Raw genomic sequence first — 24,687 nt, forward strand, 5'->3', positions numbered from 1 at the left:
TCTCTTCAGTAACTGCAACATAGACTCTCCACGGCATAGATAACATCCAGAAAAACAATGGTTTCAAATATTGTTTCGGTTTCTTGAACAATTGCGTATTACTGACGTTTCCTCAATCTTTTCACATGAGATTGAGGGCGGAATGATAGCAGGAGGCTGTCACGATGAGCAGATAAGTTCGACGGGTTTATTTGCCTTGAAGGGAATTGTCTGCTGAATTGGAGCTGATACATGGATAAGACGGAAGAATATGCAAGGCTGAATGAAATAAACTGTAGTACCAGAGCCCTTGAATTCTTTACTGATATGCCGCCTATAGATTTGAGAGCCCAGCAATATAAGCTATCCAACCCGCTTGCGCGCCAAGGAACTTTCTTCTCCTGTTGCTCTGCATTTGCGATACACCAAGCCATTCCAGGTAAAGTGTTCTTCAGTGTCTTAAAATTAAAATTAAAGCAGAGATGAAATTCATCCCCATAGCTTATTCGCGTGATTTAAGAGAAACTAAGTGCAGCTTCCCAGCATGTTTCAGTGCAGTGGAGTTTAGATAAGCAGAATATTTTAAACGCAGTGATGAATCTGTCTGTTCATCTCATCGCTAGTATGAATTGCACGCCTTTCGCGAGCGCCACCGGCTATCTCCAAGATGTTCCCTTCTTCTGCTGCCGCAGTACAGCCAACATGAAGGCCTTCCCTGTCCTGGTGCTTCTGGCCATGGCTGCGGCCGCATGCAAGCAGAAAAATGCGAGCAGTTGATTCTCAACAATAATTTTCTATGTTTCTAGCCTAACACGTTTTTTTTTTTTACAGTATTCTGTGTGCGGCAGCTGATAAATAGAATTTCGCTTTTTTCTATTGATGACAGAGTAATCTTTGCGAGCAAAAGCTTAGAAATTTGATGCCTCAAAACATCGAGATTAGGCAAGCACCAAGGTGTTTAAAATCTCCTGCATAAATATTCAGTGTGGTCTATTTAATCTTGGAGCTGTTGTCCTGTCTGCCACTTACTATGGCTTCAAACCCAGTTCAATTACGGAAGCCCTTACTTAAGATACTTTACATAGCGCTTTTGGCTCAGAGAACAGTGCTAAAGACATTTTGAATATTCGTAAACGACACAGGATTAATCTAAAAAGGGAACTGCCGTGCGCATTAGTTGTACCTTAAGAGCACTAGCCTGCGGACACGCGCTAAACTTATTTTGCTTTCCCCTGTTGTATTGTTGATTTCTTTTTAAACCTTTTCCCGTATTTAGAGTAGCGAACACAGCGACTCACCAAATCCCCTTCCCTTTATATTCCTTTGGCTGTCCGTTTGGTACACAGATATTATACGTAGATATTGTGTTACCGTGGACAACAGCAACTGAGTGAAGGCACGATGTTACTAAAGCAATTGACAACATTTTCTATATGCAGCTCCTATTCACTAGAGTAGTTCTTATGTTATGCAGATGTGAGAATACATACTTTGGGATTAATGTTGCCATGTCAATATCTCTGCCTATTTTTATGTCGCCTTCCCGCGGAAAGACCAAGGTGCTGCAGCAATGTAAGTTACCATACTTTCAAAAGGCTTCGTTTTATAATGGAATATTTTGATGCCCATTAAATCTTGCTGCCAAATGTTTCTTTCCAGGAAATTTACAGCAGAGAGTGGGGAGTCGCCGCTTACGAAAGGTGAGCACTATGCCTTCCGCACTATCAGAAGAGGTTTACAAGTATTAAAGTTAAACTGTCCTTTACACTAAGTTTCCCTCTTAAGAGCGCGAGCGTCTAATGTTTGGCCTCAGGTTATCTTGCCTGTTATGTAGGGCTTTTAACTGCAATGTAAGATACGATGAGTGCGATGATGTGGCATCAACATGCGCCGCCCACAGTCGCAGAATGAAATTCAGTCCTACAGATCGATTATTCAGATAAAAGAGGTGGGAGAAGTAGTCTGTTACTACAAGCCTTTCAATAAATGAATGCTCATTTACGGGGGATCCGTTGGCGCTATAAGTAATTTCGGACCCAAAAGGAGCGAGCTTTCTCGTGGGCTACATCGCTGTCTTGAGCGGGATTCTAGTGTGACTCTCACGTGTGCTCTATTTATGCGGCTTGTGTACATGCAGTTAGAATTTGTCCTGTTATAAATATTAAAATTGGCTTGCTTTCACTCTTGACAAAAATAACGCTTCATCAAAATTACCTGCTTTATAGCACTTGCGTTTAAGCAATATAATGTTACTTAACAATCTTTCATTTATCCATTTATGTTGAGGGCTCTGCTTAAATGATTAAGTAACTGTCAGAACTACTATTACATGTAGAAAGAAAACAAAAAAATCTCGCCTGTGATCCAATAATTGCAAGATTGTTCATTAAAATTCTGGCTGGTAGGAAATACCCTGTGAGAGCTTTAAAAGAGCCTATGCAGTAACGACAGCCTCACATTATTGGGGCGAGTTTTCTCATAAACTTGGCCATTATTGCGTGCAGAATAAGCGTCTGCACAGGTGTATAAACATATGGAATGACACAGCCACGAGGTGATGGCATGACAATGGTAACACTAATCAATTACCTTCACCGTAGTCATTTCCTGCCTTCAGTGAGTGTATGTTACCTTTAGGTTGCGTTCAGAGACACCTTTCGGTAACTATCGCCGTTTAAACCGCTGATAGGCAACCAGTGAGGAGAAAGAAGTTGCGGTACCCTACCGTTGAGGAGACGGAATTGCGCTATTTTTCGTGTATGTCTGTAATTGCACAGGCGTGTCTGTGAAGACCTATCATAAGCCTGGCTGGCGTTTCTTCAAACACGTGTGGCCGTTGTAAATATTTCGGAAGGTTCTTTGCGTCTTCTATACTGCTGAGGAGGTAGTTTGTGTGTTTGATTTATTCGAAACATTTGATGCCATTGTTCGGACGAAGTTAAAACCGCCTTCATTTGTAGGCGATTCCGGGATACGTGAAACAACATTCTGTTAGCGCCAGCATCGATGACAGAGGCGGGATGTTTGATTTCTATGCATATTGCATGAGTTTAGTATATTCGCCTCAAAAGTCGACCATGTCAGAGTCGATATTATTGAACCTGTACATGTCGGATTAAGGGCCGGCAGTTCTGAAATGAGGTGAGAGCACTAGTGCAATGATGATTTGGTGCATGCCAATTTTTTTTTTTAAATACAGGTTTTTCGATCGGTATCCCACGTATGCAACGATCTGAAGAAATATTGTGCAGTAGAGAGAAAAAAAAACAATAACGTTTCGATTGTAACGGCGACGTGAATATTTCTACTAGATATTTCGATTTGGTAACTAGTCGATGAAATTCCTATATTCTGGCAGAGTGCACACTGATTCTGCGACCTCCTGCTGTTAATGCTCAAATATTTTATTTTGTGAGATCAGTGATTTCCTAGCCTATAATTTACCTCGCTTTTTCTTTTTACTGATCGCTATACATTCGAGAACCCATCGAGCCACTGTCATTCACATCACGAAAAACATCAGCAGTTGGTATGGCATAGTAACGGGTATCGCCATTCAAGCAATCTCTAGAGCACTCACTTTACCACTGAGGCGGCGGAGACGCACCACATTAGGCTTCGTATCTTCATACCTTTTTTGCCGTCATACACGAATAAAGTTTGGAAATCTTTATTCCATCGACATGATGGGAGAAATGCCTTCAGTAAGGCATGGTTACGTATGGTTCTTGAATTTGGTGTTGGCATTACCCAATAATACATAATGATGTAACTTAGTCCTTTGTACTAACAAGAAGTAAAGTTTATTTTCTTACTATGTAAAAGTCCTCTTATGCCACTCCACTATTGTGACTAGAACATTTGAGTGCTTACCCGGAACTGAAAAATAATGTTATACCTCTTAGGTTCTGACCTATCTGTGCTGGGGAAGGCAGGAAGCACATTGGAAACCTTGGGCAAGATCCTCCAAAAAGATATATCAGCGTTCACCGCAGAAGGCCGCCAGAAAGTCTTGGACGTTCTGCAAACTCTTACGAGTACAGAGCTGCACCACTCCAGCGACAAATATTTTATCATGCTGAAAGCTGTCCTTATTGCTGTTCTGAAAAGAGTAGCGATTGGAGGAATTGGCGCTGCATTCGGCTCACTGGCTCAAATATCAAATACAGATGATATTTCAAACTTTCGGAGATATTTTATGCCGCTGCCGTGATATCTTCCAAGTGTTGTTAAAGCGTAACAAATTTGGAGCAATAAATGAATTTTATTAGATGATATTGTGGCTTATCGACGAGTAACTCAAATTATATTCACGCATGTCAAGGAAGCGACAGAGTTTCCAGGCCTTAAAGCTTGTGGCTCATTCTTTGTGTAGTAGGTTTGCAGCACAATCGTAAGCAGGATAGTTTTAGGGCCTGGATACGTTTTCCCACAAAACCTTATTTCAGGACATTTACATTTTCAGAAATATAGTTAGGGAGAAGAAGGAAACAGCTTTATTTAACGCACTATTAGGCGCCGAGAATGTTCTGTGTCAGAGGCACAAATGCCAACTAGTCTTGCAGCTGGTTAGAGGCTAACCAAGCCCACCACATTGGAGGAGGAGGGTGCGGAATGTGAGGTGACTGAATTACAACTGTGCAGGAAAACCTGCCGTGTTTAATATTTGTATAGTGTTCAGGAGAACTGTGTAATGCGGGAGAAGGTCCGATGCGGAATAGAAACAATCGGGTAGAAGTAAGGAGTATTTATATATATGCATCAACGAATGAATATTTGCACGATTGTTAGGGATTTATCAGTAAAAGGAAATCTGCGAATAGTTTCTCTAATGTCATAAGGAAGATTTATATTGGTTTATAGTAAAGAGTGCCGTCCACGTCGGTGCGTAAACCGGAGAATCTCAGGCGCCCGGTGCTGAAGTTCGCAGTCCAGGCGATGTACCACTTCGTTGCCTGGTATTCCAGCATGACCAGGAGTCCACCTCACTGTTACAGGGTGGGGAGGTAGTTTGGTAAAGGCTCTGTGCAGTTCATCCTGTAGTTCTTCAGAAATGCGACCCGTATGTAAGACGTGTATAGCCGGTATTGAATCGGTGTATATGGTATATCTTGAAGGTTAAGGAAGCGCTTATGCGAGGTCTTGAATACTGCAACTATTGACAAAGCCTCGAGAGTTGCTTTAGGCGAAGGATCTACGTAAAGACTGAGGGTATTATTCGCTACTTCGCTGCAGCTCTCAATTGAGTAAGCAGTCACTCAGACGTTAGTTCGTGATGCATCTGTGTAGACGATCATGAAATCGATATGATTAACATGATTGGAAACGAGTTATTTACTCGAGGCAGCGCAACGGCACTAGGCTAAGAGGGCACAAAGGGACAAAGAGGCCGCTGAACCTACAGCAGCTGTTTTTTCCGGAAGGTATCTTCATATATACTCTAACACCTTACAAAAACAAAAAAAAAGGGAGGAACGGAACAGTATAAATTGTTCAAACCCAGTCAATATGCGCTGCAGCTGTATCGCGCGTACATGGATTATATGACAGCAGAGAGTTGTGCGCTCTCAACGAGAGGGCAACGGAAGGGGTGCACTTTGAACCCAGCTTCATGATTTTGGTAGCCTCAGTTATCTCTCTTGTAACTTTGCCCGTGTGTTTTGTAACAACTTGGCTGTTTTTCAACAACACTTGAAACATTGAACAATCACGAAAGTGAATATCTGTGTTGCGGGCAGCGTTCTTAACGTTGTTTCTATGCTCCTTAACTCTTTCATTTAGACAACGGCCAGTTTGGCTCATGTATGATCCACCATACGACAACGGACTGAATAAACCACGCGATCTTTCAAAGGCACATTCTTCACCTTGTGGTTTTCCTTGCACGTATCGCCAGATTCCGAGAATTTCTCCGGGCCATTTAACCTTGCACAGAAGCCACTCAATCTGATCGGTGCTGAAAAACCTGGCCCTACTCCAACTTTTTTACCTATTTTTTTTTTCAATTTGTTGCATAAAATACGAACATAGGATATTACTGCAGATTTCTTTGTTTTCAATAAATCACCGCATTGCCCGCCTTCTACTTATTAAGAATTCATTCTGCTACTGACGTGTGAATATGAAGGGGTATTTTGCATCTGTTAGTCTTTCAAGAGGGGAGAAACAATAAGCAATCTTTCGGTGACAAGATTTGCTCAAGGCATTTTGAAAGCATGACGCAGCAATGCCCCTTTCTACTAGTTTGGAGTGCGGTCAGCTGTACGGAAGTAATGGCTTTTTACTCCTAGGTTCAAATTCCCAGCATACATGCAAATCACTAAAGTACAATGTCAGATGAAGAAATGTAACGGGATCGTTAACAGCCACTTGATGTGTTATTTTTAGCGACGAAAGCATATCGGAAAATCACGTACAAGTCATTCATTTCAGAAGCGCAACTAGTCGAGTCATAGTCTAGTAAAATAAGGGAATCTACAACATATCAAAATAAGCCTGCCAGTATAGAGCTCATGAGACTTTCTTCGAGTGCCCGCCAAGCTTTGCAAGAAAGATGTCACTTAGCAATGGAACGCTGCAAGATCCTATGCAGATCCCTTCTTTTTGAATACGAACAGTGCCTTTCCTTTCTGCATAGGTTGCCTGAAGGTACACTAGCAGCAGATCTAAAAAGCTTTTTGCAGAAATGCTGCAAGCAATCTGAAAGGCAGCTGCTCCGTAGTAGTCAATTGCTTCACTAATGCACTTGTCATCAGGGATGGAAAAATATGGGTCTATGACGTGAATGGAAAATGCGCAGGGTGGCTTGCCCTGGCCAGTTTTAAAAATTATATTACTTAGTCCGTTTCCTTTACCTGATAAGCGTCGGCAATAGTTAGGTGAACTAGGTTTTTTTTTTTTTTTAACTTGCCCGAATGGGGATTATTTTATGGTCATCTGGGAGCGGGGAAGGAAACTTAATGATAGGAAGGTCGATAGCTTTAAATGCGACTTGTCGAGTATTTATCATTTTTTGGTGCTAGAAAGACCGGCCATTTGACGGTCTGAATGTTGCTTTATGAGGTCGCCCAGGGGAAAGAACAGCCTTGTAGTGCATACGCGCTCAGTGTACGTATATACAGGCACGTTAAAGACCATCTTGCAAAATATACTAAGCGCACCTCAATACGATGTCTTTTGTAACATGTTAGAATAAGATGTGGATCTGTATAAAGCATATTTCTTAGTGCTAATGCGTGGACAAGTTGCCTGACTTGCCCCTTGATAGCCGGGCGCATTTATTGACAATACGACGAACTAAATGTGCAAGCTGATTGCAAACTTAAGCGGTTGTAGAAATATTGGTCTTATTAGTTGACTCATAGATATGAAGTAAAAGGAACCAGCAGGAGAATACGCGAGAGATGGGTGACCTGCCATTGTGAGATTGATTAGTAGTTATGCTGACGTTGATAGCATATTTTTGAAATCAGCAGCAATTCGGATTTTTCAAATGCGGGAAATCACCCCACGTTGTCAACACAATTAGTGACTGCATCGACACCTTGCTTTAGGATCTCTTCAACTCTCCAGTAAACCCAAAGTGCACCAATGAGTTCGGTCGCCTATATAGGATGTATGTTTGAGGTTTGGGATAGACGCTCGAATACGAGATATGGGAGCCATTTCAAGGTTATTAGGGTGGGTGATAGAATAGCGGCCGGAGGATTACCAGGTATCAGAGAGAAAGGATCTGAGACAGATTCGGGCAAACAGAACTTGGCCCTATGGTCGTGGAGAAATGCGAGGAGGTAGCAGTACATGTTTGAACCACAGCCAGTAGAAGCAAGTATGTTAAAGAGCGGATTGTGGGAAAGGTTATCAAAGGCCTTAGGAAAATCAAGGTTCACTGTGGCTTAGATCTGGGAAGAGGATGGAGGCTCAAATTCGAGCGTGACGAAGAAAAGTGGTCCTGAGTAAACACACCTTTTTTGAAGCAAATTTTTTGAGGGGGAACGAAATCTCTGCATTCAAGATGAGCCTTAAGCCGATTGAGCACAATCAATTGCATGGTCTTTCTGAGGCATGATGTCAGAGAAACTGGGCGGAGAGTTTGAGTCACTGTTGTTTTACCTGGCTTTGCCAGTAGAGTTATAAATGCTTTTCCAAGATGCTGGGAGGGTGGTTTCTTTTCAATATGAGCGTGTAATGCTGAGAAAATGGCCGTTTTGCTTTTCGGATAGGTTTCGCATGAAACGAATATAAGTGTCCATTAATGGGACCAATCGCTGTCATGATTCACATGCAGGGCACGGTATACTGAAATACCTTGAAGAGCATTTGGTATACTGGTAGGCTGAAGAGCAATGAAAGTGCGCGGCTTTCTGGATTCAGGAATTTTCAGTAAGGTCAGTGGCCCTCATTTCTGACAAATAAAACGTGGCGTCAGGCTGGATAATACATCAAAGCTATAATAATACGACCACGTCTGAAAAATGATGAAAAACTAAAATCCAAACAGAAAATATTTACGTCGAAAACTGCAATTGAAACGTGAGTCCTTACGCTCCACACAAAGGTACTTTAACCACTATTCCACGGCTAGTTTTTTTTTCTTTATTGCATGGAAAAGTACTTCAATGACGTTATAACTAGTTCGTATTTGTTTCCAAAATAAAACATTGAAATTTACATAAATATGAACAATGCTGTAATTACGCCAATAGCCAATAAATTGATTGCTTCTCGCGCTAACATCGCCCGGAAGAAATAGGACAGGGGTTTAAAACAAAAAAAAAAAGAAATATTTTGCCGCATAGAAAACGGCGCAAAAGATTGCGACTGGGACGACAAGCGCAAGCCTCGAAGAGAAGTTTGAACGCAAGACTCGTTCTCGTTGATCATTCAAACCATCCTATATTTCGGCCCTCCTTGGCATTCTATCCAGACGTGACACTGGTGGAGGGGCTGGTTGGTTTTACAGGGGGTTACTTACGGCGCTGACAAGAGTATCAACGTAAGTACATAGTGCTTCATTGTCGCCGGCAGTTTTGGCAGTATTATCCGTGCAGTACTCTAGCAAACGTGCGGGTGTAGCCTAGGTGACCGGCGGTTGGCTCGTCGTGGCACGCTTGCAAAACTTCACCGCGGAGAGCTGATGGGACGACGAGTTTCCCCTGTTCCCCCCCTGACGAAAGCTCTTCTTATAAAGTACTTTGTGGCGAGAATAAAGAATGGAGATAATACTCGTGCGAAATACTTAGGCACAGCCGTAGTTCGCTTCTCCAAGAAATTAATAAGACCGAGCAATTCCTGATCTTCTCCCTGCTGTTGGGAAAGCTTTGCGTCGTCTATGACTCCTAAAAGCGCAGTGTCTTAAACGCTCATAGGGGGAGATTCGACCGGCGCTCACAAAAAGCAATCAGCATCCGTGCGCTGCTTTCTAGATTTATAAATAACTACAATGTCGAAACCTTGTAATCGAAGGCTCCAATGCGCGAGTTTCCCTGAATGGTGCTTTTCTTTCGTCAGCCAATAGAGAGTGTGATGGTCGCTAACGACGTGAAAGGGGCGAGCGTACAAGTGAGGGCGGAACATCACAACCACCCATAGCACTGCAAGGCATTCTTTTTCAGTCGCCGAGTAGTTCGCTTCTGCTTTAGATATGATCCTGCAAGCGTAAGCAATTCCTTTTTCCGCAACATCCTGGCGCTGCACCAACACAGCACCCAAACACACGTTGCTGGCATCCGCACGAAGCAGTGTAGGGGTGTCGACATCAAAGCGACGTCAGCAACAAGCCGACGTCGTTCACGTTGTAAGTATGAAGCCATACAACTCGGACTGACTGAAGTGAATCGACAAGTGTTTGGCGAAGAGCGAACAAGCTTTACTAGAGACGTTTAGTTTAGCGCCACCGCTCACCGCTACCGTCTACCGCTACCGCGCGAGCGTCTGTACGCATGGGCAGATAACCTCGAGGCCGAGACATGGCGTCAGAGTGCTGTGCTGACGACGCTCGGTAGCGGTAGACGGCCGCGTTAAGCGGGACCAGTAAACTGAAGGTCTCTATTAAAGGTTAGTAGAATTTATAGCCATTTGGCTAGCCACGTCACCGCCGCTACTGCCGTTAACATGTGGCTTGGCCGGTATCTCGGTAGACAAGCACGTGTGCATGCTTCGCAACAATTCTCCACCCTTAAGGCGTGTAGCGGTCTGGGCGTCGAATATTCCTTTTTGACCTACACAGTGTCACTCCAGCGCCGCCAGTCACCAGTGCCTCGTTTGTACGGTCCTCAGTATACGCGCCGCACGGCGTTTGCCCTTGAGACCGCGGCTCTACCGATACGTTTGGGCTGTTTTCAGCCATTGATGTTGCCGTGGGGGCCTCGGATATAAGCACCATTAATTCAAGACTGGTTCTCATGGTCTTTAGCTGGTCCAGATGGTGGCGATCTTACTCCCCATCTGCGATCTTTATGGTTATCATGCGCGATCCCTCGGTGGACTCTACCACACCTGGTTTCCACTTGTCCCTCACTCCGCAGTTCTTGAACCAAGCATCCTTGCGTAGTGGTTTGTTGTTGTTGCATGCATCTGACGAGGAGAAAGGTCGTGACACTATATTATGCAGTAAACAGCGCGGCTTAAAACCTTGAAGCAAGAAAACTGGGGTTTTCAAGTTTAGAAGGGGGATACGCCGATAGTGAGATGGAATGTGGTCCATGCGAGCATGCAGACTACCGCGCGTGTTCTTGCTTAGCCCTTGCTTCACAGAACGTACCGCTCTTTCCGCCAGGCCGATAGACTGTGACTTGTAAGGAGCTGCCCACAAATGAACGATGCCATTGTGCATTATATATGCATGAATACCTCGCTACGAAACTGCGACCCACTGTCAGTCACAAGAGTCCACGGCAAGCCTAATCGGCTGAACATACCCTCCAGTGCTTCAATTGTTTTCGTTGAAGTGACTGTCTTCATAGCGGCAACCTAATTCATTTCGTATGAGAATCAACCACAACCATCAACATGTGACCTTCTAAGAGACCCGCAAAATTGACATGGGTTCAAGACCAGGGCTTCTCCGTTTTCGGCCAAGGAAGGGGTAGTTGGGCAACGGGCATGCTGCCTCATTCTATGCATGTTGGGCACGCGCTGACAAGCTTCTCAGTGTCTCAATCCAGTCCTGGATACCAGAATACAGACCGGGCCAAATTCTTCATGGCCGTTATACCTTGATGCGCGTCATACAGCATACGCAGCATAGGTAGCCGGGCAGCCGTCGGAATTACCGCACGAAGATCCCAGTATACAATTCTATGGCTGAACATCAGTTAGTCCTTGCTGTGCATATATGCGCGTAACGGCTCCTGACTAAACTGCAAGTACCGTGGCCATCCATTGTTAATTTATTGGCGGACTTGCACGATGTCGCTATCATTGCCCGTCACCATGGCCAAATTACTCGCTGAGAGCGGACCAGAATTTAGGTGATCGGTGAGAAGAACGGACTCACGCGTATCATCTTCTACAGTCTTAGCGTTTTTCTTCTCCCGCACAGGCAGATAAGGGTGTTGGCAGGACACAGCGACTTTTCTGGCTTGAACTGAACGTTGTAGTTGTAGGCGTTTAGCAGGAGAGGCCAACGCTGAATGCGTGCAGCGCCCATGGCTGGAACGGGCATGTCGCCAGACTGAACGGGCTCACGAGAGGTATGTGGCCAGTGACGAGCGTGAACAGATTTCCGAGCAGATATTCCAGTAACTCTGTAACGCCAAAGACCCACCGCCAATTCCTATCTTTCACTCTGCGCGTAATGGCGCACAGCAGTTCAAAGAGCTCGCGATTGAAACGTGATTGGTAGATCTTGGCCATTTACCGTGGTATAGTACGGCGCCAACGCCACGTAATGATGCCTAGGTTTCCAAGAAAAGGGGCTTACTTGGATCGTACTGCGCCAAAAACATTGCTTCCTCGAGCAGCCGCTTCGTTGTTCGAAAAGCGTTATCTTGACTCGCCTCCCACTTCCAGCGTGCGTTCTTTCTTTGTGGTTGGTGCAGCGGCTCCAAAACCGTAGCCAACGTTCTCAGAAATGCATGATAATAGTTTACGAACCCCACGAGTGCCCGCAGTTCCGCGCACGCACATTGGCTTCAACATCTTTGCTAAGGCAGCAGTGTTTTCTTCGGTAACAACCCTGTCAGCGTTTATACGACGCCCCAGAAATTCAGGTTCTTTTTGCCGAAACTTCAATTTATAGGAATCCAAATTCACACCATGCTGCCGGAAACGCCTGAGCACTTCACGCAGTGAGTCAGAGTTGACGTGTTTTTCCGCGACCCCTACGTCGTCCAGGTAAACTTGAACGCCCGGAATGCCTTGCAGGATGCCTTCCATACGTATCGGAAAAATCGCAGGAGTAGAGGCTGCACCAAACAGAAGTCGATTGAAGCAAAACAGGCCTTTTGGCGTGTTTACGATCAAGAGATCCATGGTTTTCTCGTCAAGCGGTAACTGATTGTAGGCATCATTCAAGTCGGTAGTACTGAAGACTTCACCCCCGTTTAGGTTACCGAAAATGTTCCTTATTTTCGGCAGTGGGTACTCCTCCGTAACGCATGCAGCATTTGCGGTCACCTTAAAATCGCCACACAACCGAATGTAACCATTCTTCTTGATAACGCGAACCAGCGGCGTGGCCAAATACGCACTATCGATAGGCGAGAGAATGCCATCCTTAACAAGTCGGTCTATTTTATTAGTCACTGGATACCGCAATGCATACGGCCCTGAACAAACTTTGCAGAAACGTGGTTTCGCATTTTCATACAGCCGTAGATGGACTGCGGGGACAATAATGCGCCCTAGACTTGGGCCCGCTTGCACGATAAAGTCCGAGCTAAGTCAAGACTTAAACGGCGTCTTTAGTAAGACCAAACTTCTTTAAGAGCGGTGTTATTCAGGGCTGTCTTACCATACCCATAGAGACAGTGAATACCTAGTTTGTGGACAGCGGGTACCTATACATGGGGAATCTTGGCCCCTGATTAGGGAACGTGCCGTGGCACCTGACGCCGCTTTCAGTCTGTCACGGCGTGGTGAGGCAGAACACTTTTAATGAAGAAAAAAAAAAGAGTGCAGGTCAAAGTTCCTTTGCATGAGTGAAGTGCCTAGTATTGGGAGGCCGCTAAACAAAGCTGTCACCATTGCCCGTTGGCCAGGGCCTGTTGGACTCTAGCGATGAGCAGCTATAATCAGCAAGGCTGCCTCCAAAGTCGAATTTTCATATATGTCTAATTTCTTAGGGGGCATGAAGTGAGCGCATGTTAAAGCGTGCTGCAGTTGTTGCAGCGTGTATCAGACGTGTACGTAAAAACGCTGTTAGGGAGCTTTAATTAGCCGCAGCCTCTAAGGTAAGTATTGCGCCGACGTCAGTGCAGCTTGAATCGCTAATGACACATTTTATAGGAGTCGACCAGTTACATTTAGACGCTGTCCTATTAAAGTGTAGCTCCTATCAAATGCTGACAGTTGTCCCTCACAATTTTAGAGCACTTTTCGCACTGCAACTACCATTGAGGTTATGTGTGCCGCAAATGTGACCGAAAATTTCCTCTTGAGACAAAAGACGCCGTATCGGAAAGCTAAAAACATTTTGACCTCTTCGCGTTACTATCTCTAAGGGTCGATAATTTACGGATCGTGCGTTTCATTTTCACGCAAGATTCACCAATTGTGCATTTTATCTTGACGCGAGGCTCTCGCGTCGCGCGTTCACCAATCTTGCGTTTCATCTTGACCCGAGACAATGAACGTCGGGTCAAGATAAAACGAAAAGAAAGATCGGCGAATGAGAGACTTTGAGAGATAGCGCGAAGAGGCCTAAATTTCGACAGATGTCGTAGTGGCGGACATTGTAAATTTCGACCACCTGAGTACTTGCTGTATGGCTAATTGGATTTAGTTCACTGTTAAATAAATTTAACGGTACAAAAAGAGAAACACCGAAAGACAGCGCATCTCGTTGTCTCTCTTGGGCTTGTCTCTTTGCACCGTTAAATTTATTTCGACCACTTGCTAGGGTTCTTTAACGTACACTGTTACCAGGCCGTGGGTTTACCAGCTGCTTCGTTAGCGCTTGGTTACGCAGTTATGCTTTGAATGAGGTGAGTGCCAGTCCGAGCCATTTAATGTTGATGTATAGTGTTTTATTTGGTCTTCACCTTCTTTCAGATCTAACATAGAACCACCATATTAACCTTATTCTTGCATCCGCTAATCGGTCTTAAGGTCTCTTAAAACATAACTTAAAGCATGCTCCCTCTCACCTCCGATTACGTGCTTACACCACTCTTATTCGGCATAAAATTGAATTTGCATCGGCTATTTGGGACCCTCACCAAGCATACTTAATAAATACCATCGAATGATTGCAGAATCGCGCAGTTCGTTTTATCTTCTCTGATTATTCACGTCATACAAGCATCACACCCTTAAAGAATCGCGCCGATCTTCAGGATCTATGTCTCCGTCGTAAACATGCAAGTTTATCACTTTTTCATAAACTGTATCATCATCCAATGCTTCATAATGACCTTTTTTCTTCTCCTTCTTCTGGTTTTGACCGCCGCGACCATCCATTTAAAGTTAAGCGCTTGTCATATCGTACATTTAACTATGCAAATTCATTCCCAAAGCGACTCAGGCTATGAGAGACGCCGTAGTGAAGGCCTCCGGAAATTTCGGCCACCTGGGGTTCTTTAACGTGCACTGACATTGCACAGCACACGGGCACGTTGCTTTTCGTCTGCATCGAAAAGCGGCCGCCGAGGCCGGGATTCGGTCCGGCGTTCTTGGGCACAGTAGTCGAGCGCCGTAACCACTGCGCCACCCCGGCGGGGCACTATGGTAGTGTGGCTTGAAGGAGAGGTATAGTGAACGCGGCGCGCTTTCCATAGAGAGGGGTTGCCCGCACAGCGTGACAGCCGCTGAGGCCAAACGGAGCGCAGCAGTGTGGCGCGCCGTCAGCATTCCGGATGAGTCTTGAACGCGTCCATGAAACGCAGGAGTTGTTGTTGTGGCTGAAGGAAGAATGAAAAGAAAATGCACGGGCCTGCTGCTGGCTCTGTAGCTGAGCCACCTCCGCTGCCTCGTGCGGACAGAAGAGAAAATAGAGAAGAAAGAAAAAATTGGCAGAGGCTTAGCTTGGTTAAGCCCGGAAGGTTGCGAAAGCAATACCCATGGCTAAGCCCAGGTTCAGCTAATGTGTAGCTGGTGGCGATACTGTGGTGAACTACGGCTATGAGTAATCACTCTGGCTATAGCATATGGTCACAATCGTTATTACAAGGTGCTACCTGGATATTCTATGTATAAATAGTAGCCAGACAAGGAGTGTCGTGGCTGCAACGATGTACCTGGTTGTGGGTGAGGCTTTGACAGAATGTACCACTGCCGCTCCAGCACCGGCCGTAACGGCATTCTTTACACCAGCAGGAATCAGCGCATTCCCCGATACTGCACCGGTTCCACTTGTTGGTAGACTACTTCCTACGCTTTCAAATGTTGCACCCCCAGCAGCAACAGCGGATGCAGCCCCGTAATTCTTAACTTTAGGAGCATGGGGTGTGACTATAGCCTCGCCCAGATGTAGATCACCACGCACTCCTCGTGGAGAGACCGGGAGGTAGGCCGCCGCTTCATGTGCGCCGCCGCCCCTCGCGAATGGCTCAATTTGGTCGCCCAGCTCTTCGGCGTTACATCACATCTGTGGCGCTCCTCGTGGAGAGACCGGGAGTTAGGCCGCCGCTTCATGGGCACCACCGCCCCTCGCGAACGGCTCAAGTTGGTCACCCAGCTCTTCGGCGTGCCGTCACACGGGGTTACGCAAAAGGTCATTTCATGTGTACCGACGCGTTACGCGAACGGCTGAAAAGTGATCTTAAACTGATTTATTTATAGGAAGGGAAAGGCGCGGTAACTGTCTCACTTGTTTTTTTGTGGACACCGCAAACGTGCCGTAAGGGAAGGGAGGAAGGTGGGAGTGAAAGTGGAAAGGGAGAAAGAAGAGCCGTAGTGGAGGGCTACGGAGTAATTTCAACAGCCTGGAGATCTTTAACGTGCGCTGACATCGCACAGCACACGGACGCCTCTTCGTTTCGCCTTCATCGAAACGCAGCCGCCGAGGTCGGGTTCGAACCCGGGTACTCCGGCGCAGTAGTCGGGCGTCTTACCACTGCACCACCCCGGCGGGGCAAAAAGTGCGAACCCGGGTACTCCGGCACAGTGGTCGGGCGTCTTACCACTGCACCACCCCGGCGGGGCAAAAGTGATGTTAGTGTTGCTTTCGCAATAAAAGAAGAGGGAGAGAAAGACGCGCTCCACCGCAACGGCCGCCGTCCAACACTGAAGCGGTGGCGGGTGCAATGACGGCCTACAACAGATAAAAGTTTGGTGGCAGGCTAGCCCCCGCCGCAAGTGGCGGTGACCTACCTACTCCAGCTGATGCTGTATCGTCCAAACACACTTGACGGAGAAAGTGCGACACATACGGCGCCTTTCCTTTTCTGTAAACTAATTATAAATATATAAAGCACTGCAACGAACGCCGTTAAGAGGCAAACAATGATAAGCAAATAATAGGAGACGAAGGGTAGGCTTTCGCAATTCTGCCTCAAGAGACACCACGGAGGAGTCGGCGGTGGCCTCGGCACGCCAGTTGTGCACCGTGTGATGTCACTCCCTCTTGGCGCATGCGCAGCTGCGGTGGCGGCACCTCTTAGTCTCCCGCGCAGCGGAGGAGTCGGCAGCGGCTCTGATGCGGCTCTCCAGCTGTGATCCGCGTGACGCCACTCGCTCCTCGCGCATGCGGAATTGGGGCTCTCCGGGGCCCCGCGAAATCGTTTAGATGTAGTGTAGAGTTGCTTTCACATCAAAAACACGATGAGCAATTGATAGCAGTGTTACAGCTACTGAGAAAGCAGGCCTAACTTATACGCCCAGAAATGCAATTTTAGGTTGAAAAAAGTCACATTTCTTGTCGATGTCATAGGCCGAACCGAAATATCGCCTGCCCCAAAGCTGACGAAAAGCTTGGTGAAAATGCGATCAACAACGTCCAAGGATGACCTGCAGATGATATTCGGTGTGGTTAACTATTTCGGTAAATATGTGCCACGATTGTCCGAGTGAACAACGCTTTTACGTGAGCTTGTCAAATCTCAATCAGAGTTACAATGGACCAAAAATTACGCTTTGGAGTGGAAAATCTTTACCACCGTCCCCCTTCTTACAATCTTTGATCCGCACCGACAAACTAAGATTAGTTGCGACACATCAAATGATTGTGTTGGTGCAGCGTTACTGCAAGGTTCCAACGGTAAATGTAGGCCTGTAAGATATGCATCTCGTCCTAAAGCTAGCCGAGAATAACTATGCAAAAAAGTGAAAAAGAAACGCTTGGAATTTCTTTTGACTTCGAAAGGCTGCACGAGTTTGTGTACGGAAGAAAGGTACATATTAAAACTGACCAGAAGCAGCTGGGGATGATAGCGGGAAATGAAATTGTTGACAAGGCACCGCGAGTGCAAGATTTTCCTTGCATTTAATAAAACACGAATTTGTCGCGCAGTAAAGCAGCTCCTTCTCGCTGACATGGTCAAGAGTGGATCAGAGTGAAGACTAAATTGTTGTTGATGTCCATGCGGTGCAGTCCTTGGACTACATGGTCACCCTAAAAACACGATGGCTGAAACACAACGGGGCGGCTGCCTGCAGAGCGACATCTCCCAAAGAACTCTCTGCAGTTAATATAGTTTCACTGAGGAGTGCGGAAGTTGAAATACTGAAGAGTGTGCGGTGAGTTACGCTTGTCACGTCTAGTTTTGCAACAGTTTAAGGAAACAGCGCGAAAACTTCTATTTTGGCCTGGTCTGAATGACGACATCGCTACCTGTATAGAAAGCTGGGCAACTTGCAGAAAATGCGAGAAGAGACAGCCACAGGAACCACTTCTAATGCGACCAGTTCCGAAATGTACTTGGTACGAGGTTGGAGAAATATTTTTTCATGTGCGGGCAAGTCGTACGTGGTTGCGTATGGTGAATGTTCCAATCTTCCCGAGGGTGTGAGGCAGAAAGCCACAACAATGGAAACCACAACTGAAGTCTTAAGCATCATGTCCGCCACGTATCATGTACCGGTGGAAGTCTGTACAGATAATGGACCCCATTTTTCAAGCCACAAATTTGCCCTATTTGACAAAACGTACGACTTCCATCATATAACCTCTAGTCTCCATTGTAAGCAGTCCAAAGGCTTCACTGAAAAGGGTGTGCAGACATATAATATGGTGAGGCTTTAAAAAAAAACAAAATATTTTGCCTCTGGGTGTGCAGACAGTGAGGCGCACCTGAAAGACCGTGCAGGCACGGAAGAACTTCTGGATTGGTCTTTTAGCGCATCTCTCTACACCACTTGAAGATGGCCATCCTCTGGGTGAGCTCGTTAAGAAAAGGCTACTTCGTAGCTTCTCGACTTTGACAGGGTGCCCAGGAGCAAAGTGAGAAAACAAAGGCGCAACGGTGCGGTTTCAGGATGCTGCGGGCTGGAAAGCAAGGCGATGGTCATTGTTGAAAGCCCTGCAGGATCATACTTTTTACAAACCGAAGATCATCGTGTGTTGCGGTGAAATCGCCGACATCTAATTGGGACAAAGGAACGATATAGCAGTAGTGAAAGCGATGACGAGGAAATTTGCACGGTTCTCATTCCCGTACAGAGCAGCCTACGAGCGGAGTTGAACGAATTGCGCAAGCCTCTGGAGTGACTTCACAAAACGGCGAGGGATTGACGCTACCACCAAGGGGCGGCGATTCTCCGCCGAGCATCCCATCAACGCCCCAGTGAGAAGGCACCCAAAGAAGTTACACTATGACGAACATTTCAATCAAGTGCCCTAGTTGTTCCCAAGGGAAGATTTATCGGACATGTGTCCTGACCTTATGAGCGCCGATGCACATCACTGATGCACAGTATGGACAACGCGTGTGCACCTGTGCTGTGCTGGCAATAAACTTGAGCATTCTTGCACTTATCACGCTGCTTAAGGCGTCGTACCTTCAAGCGGTTTACCATTTACCGCTACATATTTACCGAAGATAGCAAAACAGTATATTAAGAAGGACAGAAACTCAAGATTATCATGCAGCCAGGCTAGACGGAACATCTTGCTGCAAACAGCCTTGTTTGCACCGGATCAAATAATGCGTTTTTTTTTCCTTACGGATGCAGTGTTTTCTCCATAAGGGCTCACATATTGTCTTCCCCACGAAGCCATGTATGCCTTAATTAAAATAGAGCATTTTCATAAGTTTCGAAGGGCTTGTCATGTCTCCTCACACTGCTCAACAAGCAAGGCTGGAACAGGTTATTCGAAGTTTCTGCCATTACATTTTACGGACAACCTTTGATTTGCTAGTTGTATATTTAACAACTGCAGTGTGAGAAGTGTAGCAAAAATTTATATTTGGGTTAGTACTTATGATTGGGCAATGAATTAGGTCATATGTGAGTTTATGTCGCATTTGGCTGAATGTCCAACATAATGGCCTTTCACTACCACCAGTTTACAGAAGCAACGGTGAAACAATGTTTTTTGTTTCGTCCAAATGTAAACTGGAAAAGTTTGGTTTGTTTATACGTTTTCAACCACTTAGAGACTCAACCGTTTAGAGTCACCGTAGTGAAGGGGTGCGGAATTTTCAATAGCTTGGGTTCATCAACGTTGTGCGACATCGCACAGAACATGAGCGCCTAGCGTTTCGCCTCCATCAAAAAAGGGCTCCACGGCCAAAATTCAATCCCACATCCTTGGGCACAGCAGTAGTGCTGTAAGCACTGTATTACTGCAGCGGGCCAAAAGTGGTTTGGATGAAACCAAGGTTCATATATTTCTATGAGATTCATATGCTGCTGTCTTCACTTTAACTACTCATATGAGAAGTAGTCCACGTGGTGTCTGCATGCAGAGACCGCTGCTCCTTCGATCTGTACGCTCGTTGTGCTGAGCGATGAAATGTTCAGGACCGATATGCCATTGCAACCTATGTAGCGTTTTTCTAAGTGCCATTTCCTGCAATGTTTGCGTTATCTTTTGTCATAGGATTCTTCTGCGAATGGATTTCAATATTCTGTTTTCTTCCAGCCATCTTACTAGATTTACGCCCAGCATAAAGTGTCATATAAGAGCAAATGTATAAGTGAAAGTTTATTGCCAAGCTGTATGTGAAACACTCAATTGGCGTAGGATCTGTTCCGTATGAAATTACAGCATGCATTTATGAATGCTCAGGCAGTTTTACTGTGTTTCATTCTTGACGGTACGAAAGCATGGCCATTGTCTGAAGCTGCAGACATACCCTACATAAATCCCATGGATACTTATCTTATACAAATTTTATTGCTGCGCCAGTAGCATTATGAAACGGCCATTGTTCTTGTTGAATCAATAAGGGAGCAGCTCATAATCAATAATTATATCTTGATATGCTATCCCCGGCGCCGCGAAATCCGACAATGCCAAGCCGTGGTGATGGATACGGTTCTACATGAGTTTTCCGTAAGGCCACTTTGAATAGAACCCATGCGAATGGTCTCGTTAACGCATATTGTCTAAATATGTGAAAAGACCGCTTTCACCCATCGCTCAACATTGGTTTAAACGATGCCCGCGATAAGATTCGATTCTACTACCAATTCGTTCTTTTAGGGCTCGCCTTTCCTAATCATTGGGCCTGTTCATTTTTCTTAATGTCTTAAGCCTTAGCTGGCACAGAAATATTGAAACTCTCGATTTTTCCAGCATGCGTTCTCGTCGTTAGTTTAAGGTTGAGTATTTTTTTATATTTACTTTCGTACGCTCCCGATATAAATGTATACCACTTACGGAAAGTGTCATCAAAACATATAATTTCGAGAAAAAGGTTTTCAGAACAACTGTTCCCAAAGCCCGGAAAAAACTTCGAAATAGAATTCAGCACACGGAAAAAAAAACGGAACGTATATTCAGGGTATACATGAAATATAGACCTTAGGTGCAGTCTCGACAGTCTAGGAAGCGGTGTACCAGACACTTTCCTAGACCATTTGACAAGCCTACGCCTATCTTCCAGGCTGGGGCTTGACAGCTTGGTCTTCCACTTTTCCCACACCAAAAAAGAAAAAGAGGTTCAAAACGTAATTTCAATGAAGCGACAAGGAGGCAAATATATAACATGCAATACTGGGCAAAACGAGAATAAAATGAGCAACCAAACCGAAATATCGAACACTACTGAAGCAAAAAATTGTTGCGGGCCGGTAATTGCTTTCTTTTTCTGTCATGGTTCTCCGTGGTGCTGAGAGATGCGTCTAGCTAAGTTATACAGATATGCTTGAAAGAGAAACAATTTTCTTTTGACTCCAATTAGGGCGAACGCAAATGCAAGTTTTATTTACGGTGGTGTATTTTCCTTGAGAACAAGATAAAGACTGAAGGCAGCTTTGTCGATTTGATAATAGCAGTAGACCCAAGTACACTTTTATGACAGTGGTGCTGGATGTTCTTTATTAGTTCGTTTAACGAAGGCAGAAGTAACTCGTGTCAATCTCAGACATAATTTGAGAGAATCTGTTAGAGTTTCGCGATCGATAGGCCAAACAAATGTGGTATATTGAAGTTGTGGATTATTCTAGAAGGCATACAATAACAGCTTTAATGAAATTAGTGTTAGGCACGAATTGCAGCGTGTGTGCTAAAGACTACCGCTGGGTTTAAAGTGATGCAATTAACATGTGTTTACAAAAGAGTTTAAGGTAATGAGATCGCAAAGGTAAATGTATTATGCCACTGATTATAAAAAAAGACCTCATTATGTCGAAACGTGGCACTTATATTGTAAGCACGCACTACTGTCATGTATTTTCATTCGGTACAATAAAAGAGTTAAGCTAAAACAATATCGTTCGATTTATTTTAAAGTACCTGGAAAGTACTCATTTCATAGCACTAGTCTTTTTAAATATTTCGGAATAATAGTCAGTATTTCCTCCTTTAATGGTGCGTTTTCCAAGCTTCCTATGTTCATACAATGGACGCTGGTGCTTACAATAAAACGATTTCGCCTTAATCCTTAATGCGAACTTTGTATCATGAAAACAGCACAGTTGTTTTATTTTTACTTACTTGAATAGCATGCTTATCCCCCAGTCTTGCTAGGATGTTTGCAAAAGTGGCTTTTCTTTTCAACATTTTGCCAAAAGATTAAATTTAAGCTCCACGTCGCCAGTCTTCTATATTTACCTGACAATTAAGTTTCACCAATGCTGCCACCCGCACCTGCTGTACTCGTAGTAAATCTGTGTAAAACACACTGTAAGTCATTCGGACATTGGCGATACTGGCAATCAGTGGCGTACCGTGCCCGAAGTCTGCTACATTTCGCAGCCTAGAATCATTCCCGCTGTGAAATTAGTTTACATTGTGTGCTTGTCGCGTAGACAAAGAACTTCAGAACCTTTAGCGACCTTTTTGTGTCTTTAGGTTAGCAAAGGCGCTGTGCACAAGTTTCGAAAAAAGATCAAGTGTACAATTACATAAATGTTCTTGTGTTTCGCTTCACTCTTTTCTTTTTCTGGTTGGTTCTCACCTCGCTACGACACCCTAACAATCGAACAAACGTAAGAAAGGAAACACGTCTAGGAGAGCGCGGACTCACAACTGCTTAATGAAAATGGAACACCTGTTTTTTGCGCGCATGTTGCCGCCCTTCTAACCATTCTCGATAAAGTAACTTTCGGCTTTCAAAATTGTGATGGAAGCATCACTAGTCCACTTCTCTGTATCTGCCTCGAGAATTGGATATCCCGTTTTAATCTAGGTTTTTTATCCTCTCTCCTGCGTACCCGATTATGGTTGTTCCAGCAACGTCCGCGTGGGACCCATGCGCGGTGAGATCAAACTAGCCTCTATCTTAGCTCTACTTTTTTTCTTGGTAGTATGGGAAAAGCTATGATATATTACCATATCCTATTTTCTTCTAAAACCATGTTCTTATTTGTCGGCCGTGAGGAAAGTAAATGTTTCTTTCATTTCGACTCTCGTCAGTTTCATTACAAACAGTATTCAGACGCTACAATTATTTTGTGATAAACGACTCTTACTGCTAATGATGCGTCCTTTAACTTCCCTGCAAAGATTCGGCATGCAGTGTGGATGCCTATTCGTATAAACTTTGCCGCATTGTTAAGTACAGTACTTGAAATACGTGTAGACGTTACACTCACCACTTGAGTAACAGCAGAAATTTTAATTTCTACCATTACTACAATTTTCACCCAGGTATTAGCTAAGAAGCCCTTATTATTTTGAGAACTAGATGTTATAATGTTTTTCACGGCAAATGGCATTATCCTATTAGGCTGTACAATGAGGGGTGTCTAAAAAGTCGCTGCCTTTCAATTTGTTTGCCCAATACGTTTATTCACAGCGTGTCGAAACTCAGAGGTACTAAAAGCTGATTATCTGCCTGATATAAAATAGCTTTAATTAGATACCAGGAAATTTGCGTTGGGCTTCGCTCCCTGTGAACACGGTATGCATGCCTTTTGGCTATTTGTTTGCAAAGGGAATCAAAGCTATATTTTTAAAAATGTGCTGTTGTGACAACTTTCTGTGCTGGTTTTTGGCTGTATTCTCCTCACATTACAAACATTTGGATAAAGCTACAACGTATAAAAAGCGAGATATAGGGGTTTTGGCTACTTCTGTCAACCGATGAAGGCAGCAACTCACTCGGCTTTCGAAGCCGATCACACTACGTTGGCCTAAGTGGATTTCAGGGTGTGCTTGCGTTCTAAATGGGCTCGGGTAAGTGACGCGAGCGGTTCGAGGAGTGACGTGGAGCTACTGTTACCTGTTTCTTTAAAAGTTTTTATTCAGCACCGCCGTCATTGAATTGAGGGCGGAGAGACGACCCGATATTTTTGACCGCAGATGTCTCTAACGAACATTAACCTAGCCTAAAAAGTATTAGGTTCTTTAGAAAACTGCTGCGATACCGATGTTCGCGTAAGTTTTTTATGTTTGCAAATAGCTTTTTGTAGTCTTTTTAATGACATATCTTAAATTCCCGCTTGGCAGTAGAAGCGGGGTCAGCGTAACAGAAACATCATGGCGGTGCTATGGAAGTCGTGGTGAGACATATGAATAGAATGGCTAGTCAAGGGGATGAATCGAAACTGTGACTATTCGGTTGCATATCAGGCGCACTACCCTTCGGCTTGTGAGTCGAGATTATTCGACTGAGGTACAGCGTGCTACATTAAGCATTAAGCGTGTTGACTTCAGCGTTAGGCTACGCTAAAAAACCGGCCTGAAGTGCAAGACCGTGTAACTTTGTTGCGCAGCAGTCTTCACGGGAACTTCTTCGCCACAACTTTCCCCATCTTATGCTGGCCTGTCTTCAAGGAGTTCATGAAATGAATGAAGTATGGAGCACGCAAAACTGATACAATAGTCTTGACACTGAGAAGTTTACGGAGGGAGCAGAAAAAAGCATCGAAATAACTGCAAATTATAGGACAGTAAAAAGAGTTGAAACGACAGTTATTCGCTGCTCAAGGTGTAAGCTTCAATTATGCTCAGAGGCTTAATGACGTCATTCAGTAGCTTGTCCCAATCTGATATAG

General features: G+C 44.8%; 1 protein-coding gene across 1 annotated transcript; it reads left to right on the plus strand.

Moving 5' to 3' along the window:
* Nucleotides 1-345: 345 nt before the first annotated feature.
* Nucleotides 346-4,254, plus strand: LOC146200056 (uncharacterized). Its single transcript, XM_084592857.1, has 4 exons — nt 346-418; nt 1,533-1,551; nt 1,639-1,679; nt 3,885-4,254. Coding segments are annotated over exons 2-4 (351 nt in total). The 5' UTR covers nt 346-418; nt 1,533-1,549; the 3' UTR covers nt 4,193-4,254.
* Nucleotides 4,255-24,687: the final 20,433 nt, after the last annotated feature.

Source organism: Amblyomma maculatum, chromosome 2 (genome assembly GCF_055883805.1).
Source record: "Amblyomma maculatum isolate TAMU_Amacu chromosome 2, ASM5588380v1, whole genome shotgun sequence".
NCBI classification, from domain to species: Eukaryota; Metazoa; Arthropoda; class Arachnida; order Ixodida; family Ixodidae; genus Amblyomma; species Amblyomma maculatum.

Coding starts and splice junctions, on each gene's coding strand:
- LOC146200056 (XM_084592857.1), top strand. Junction 1,680..3,884: donor GGAGTCGCCGCTTACGAAAG/GTGAGCACTATG, acceptor TATACCTCTTAG/GTTCTGACCTATCTGTGCTG.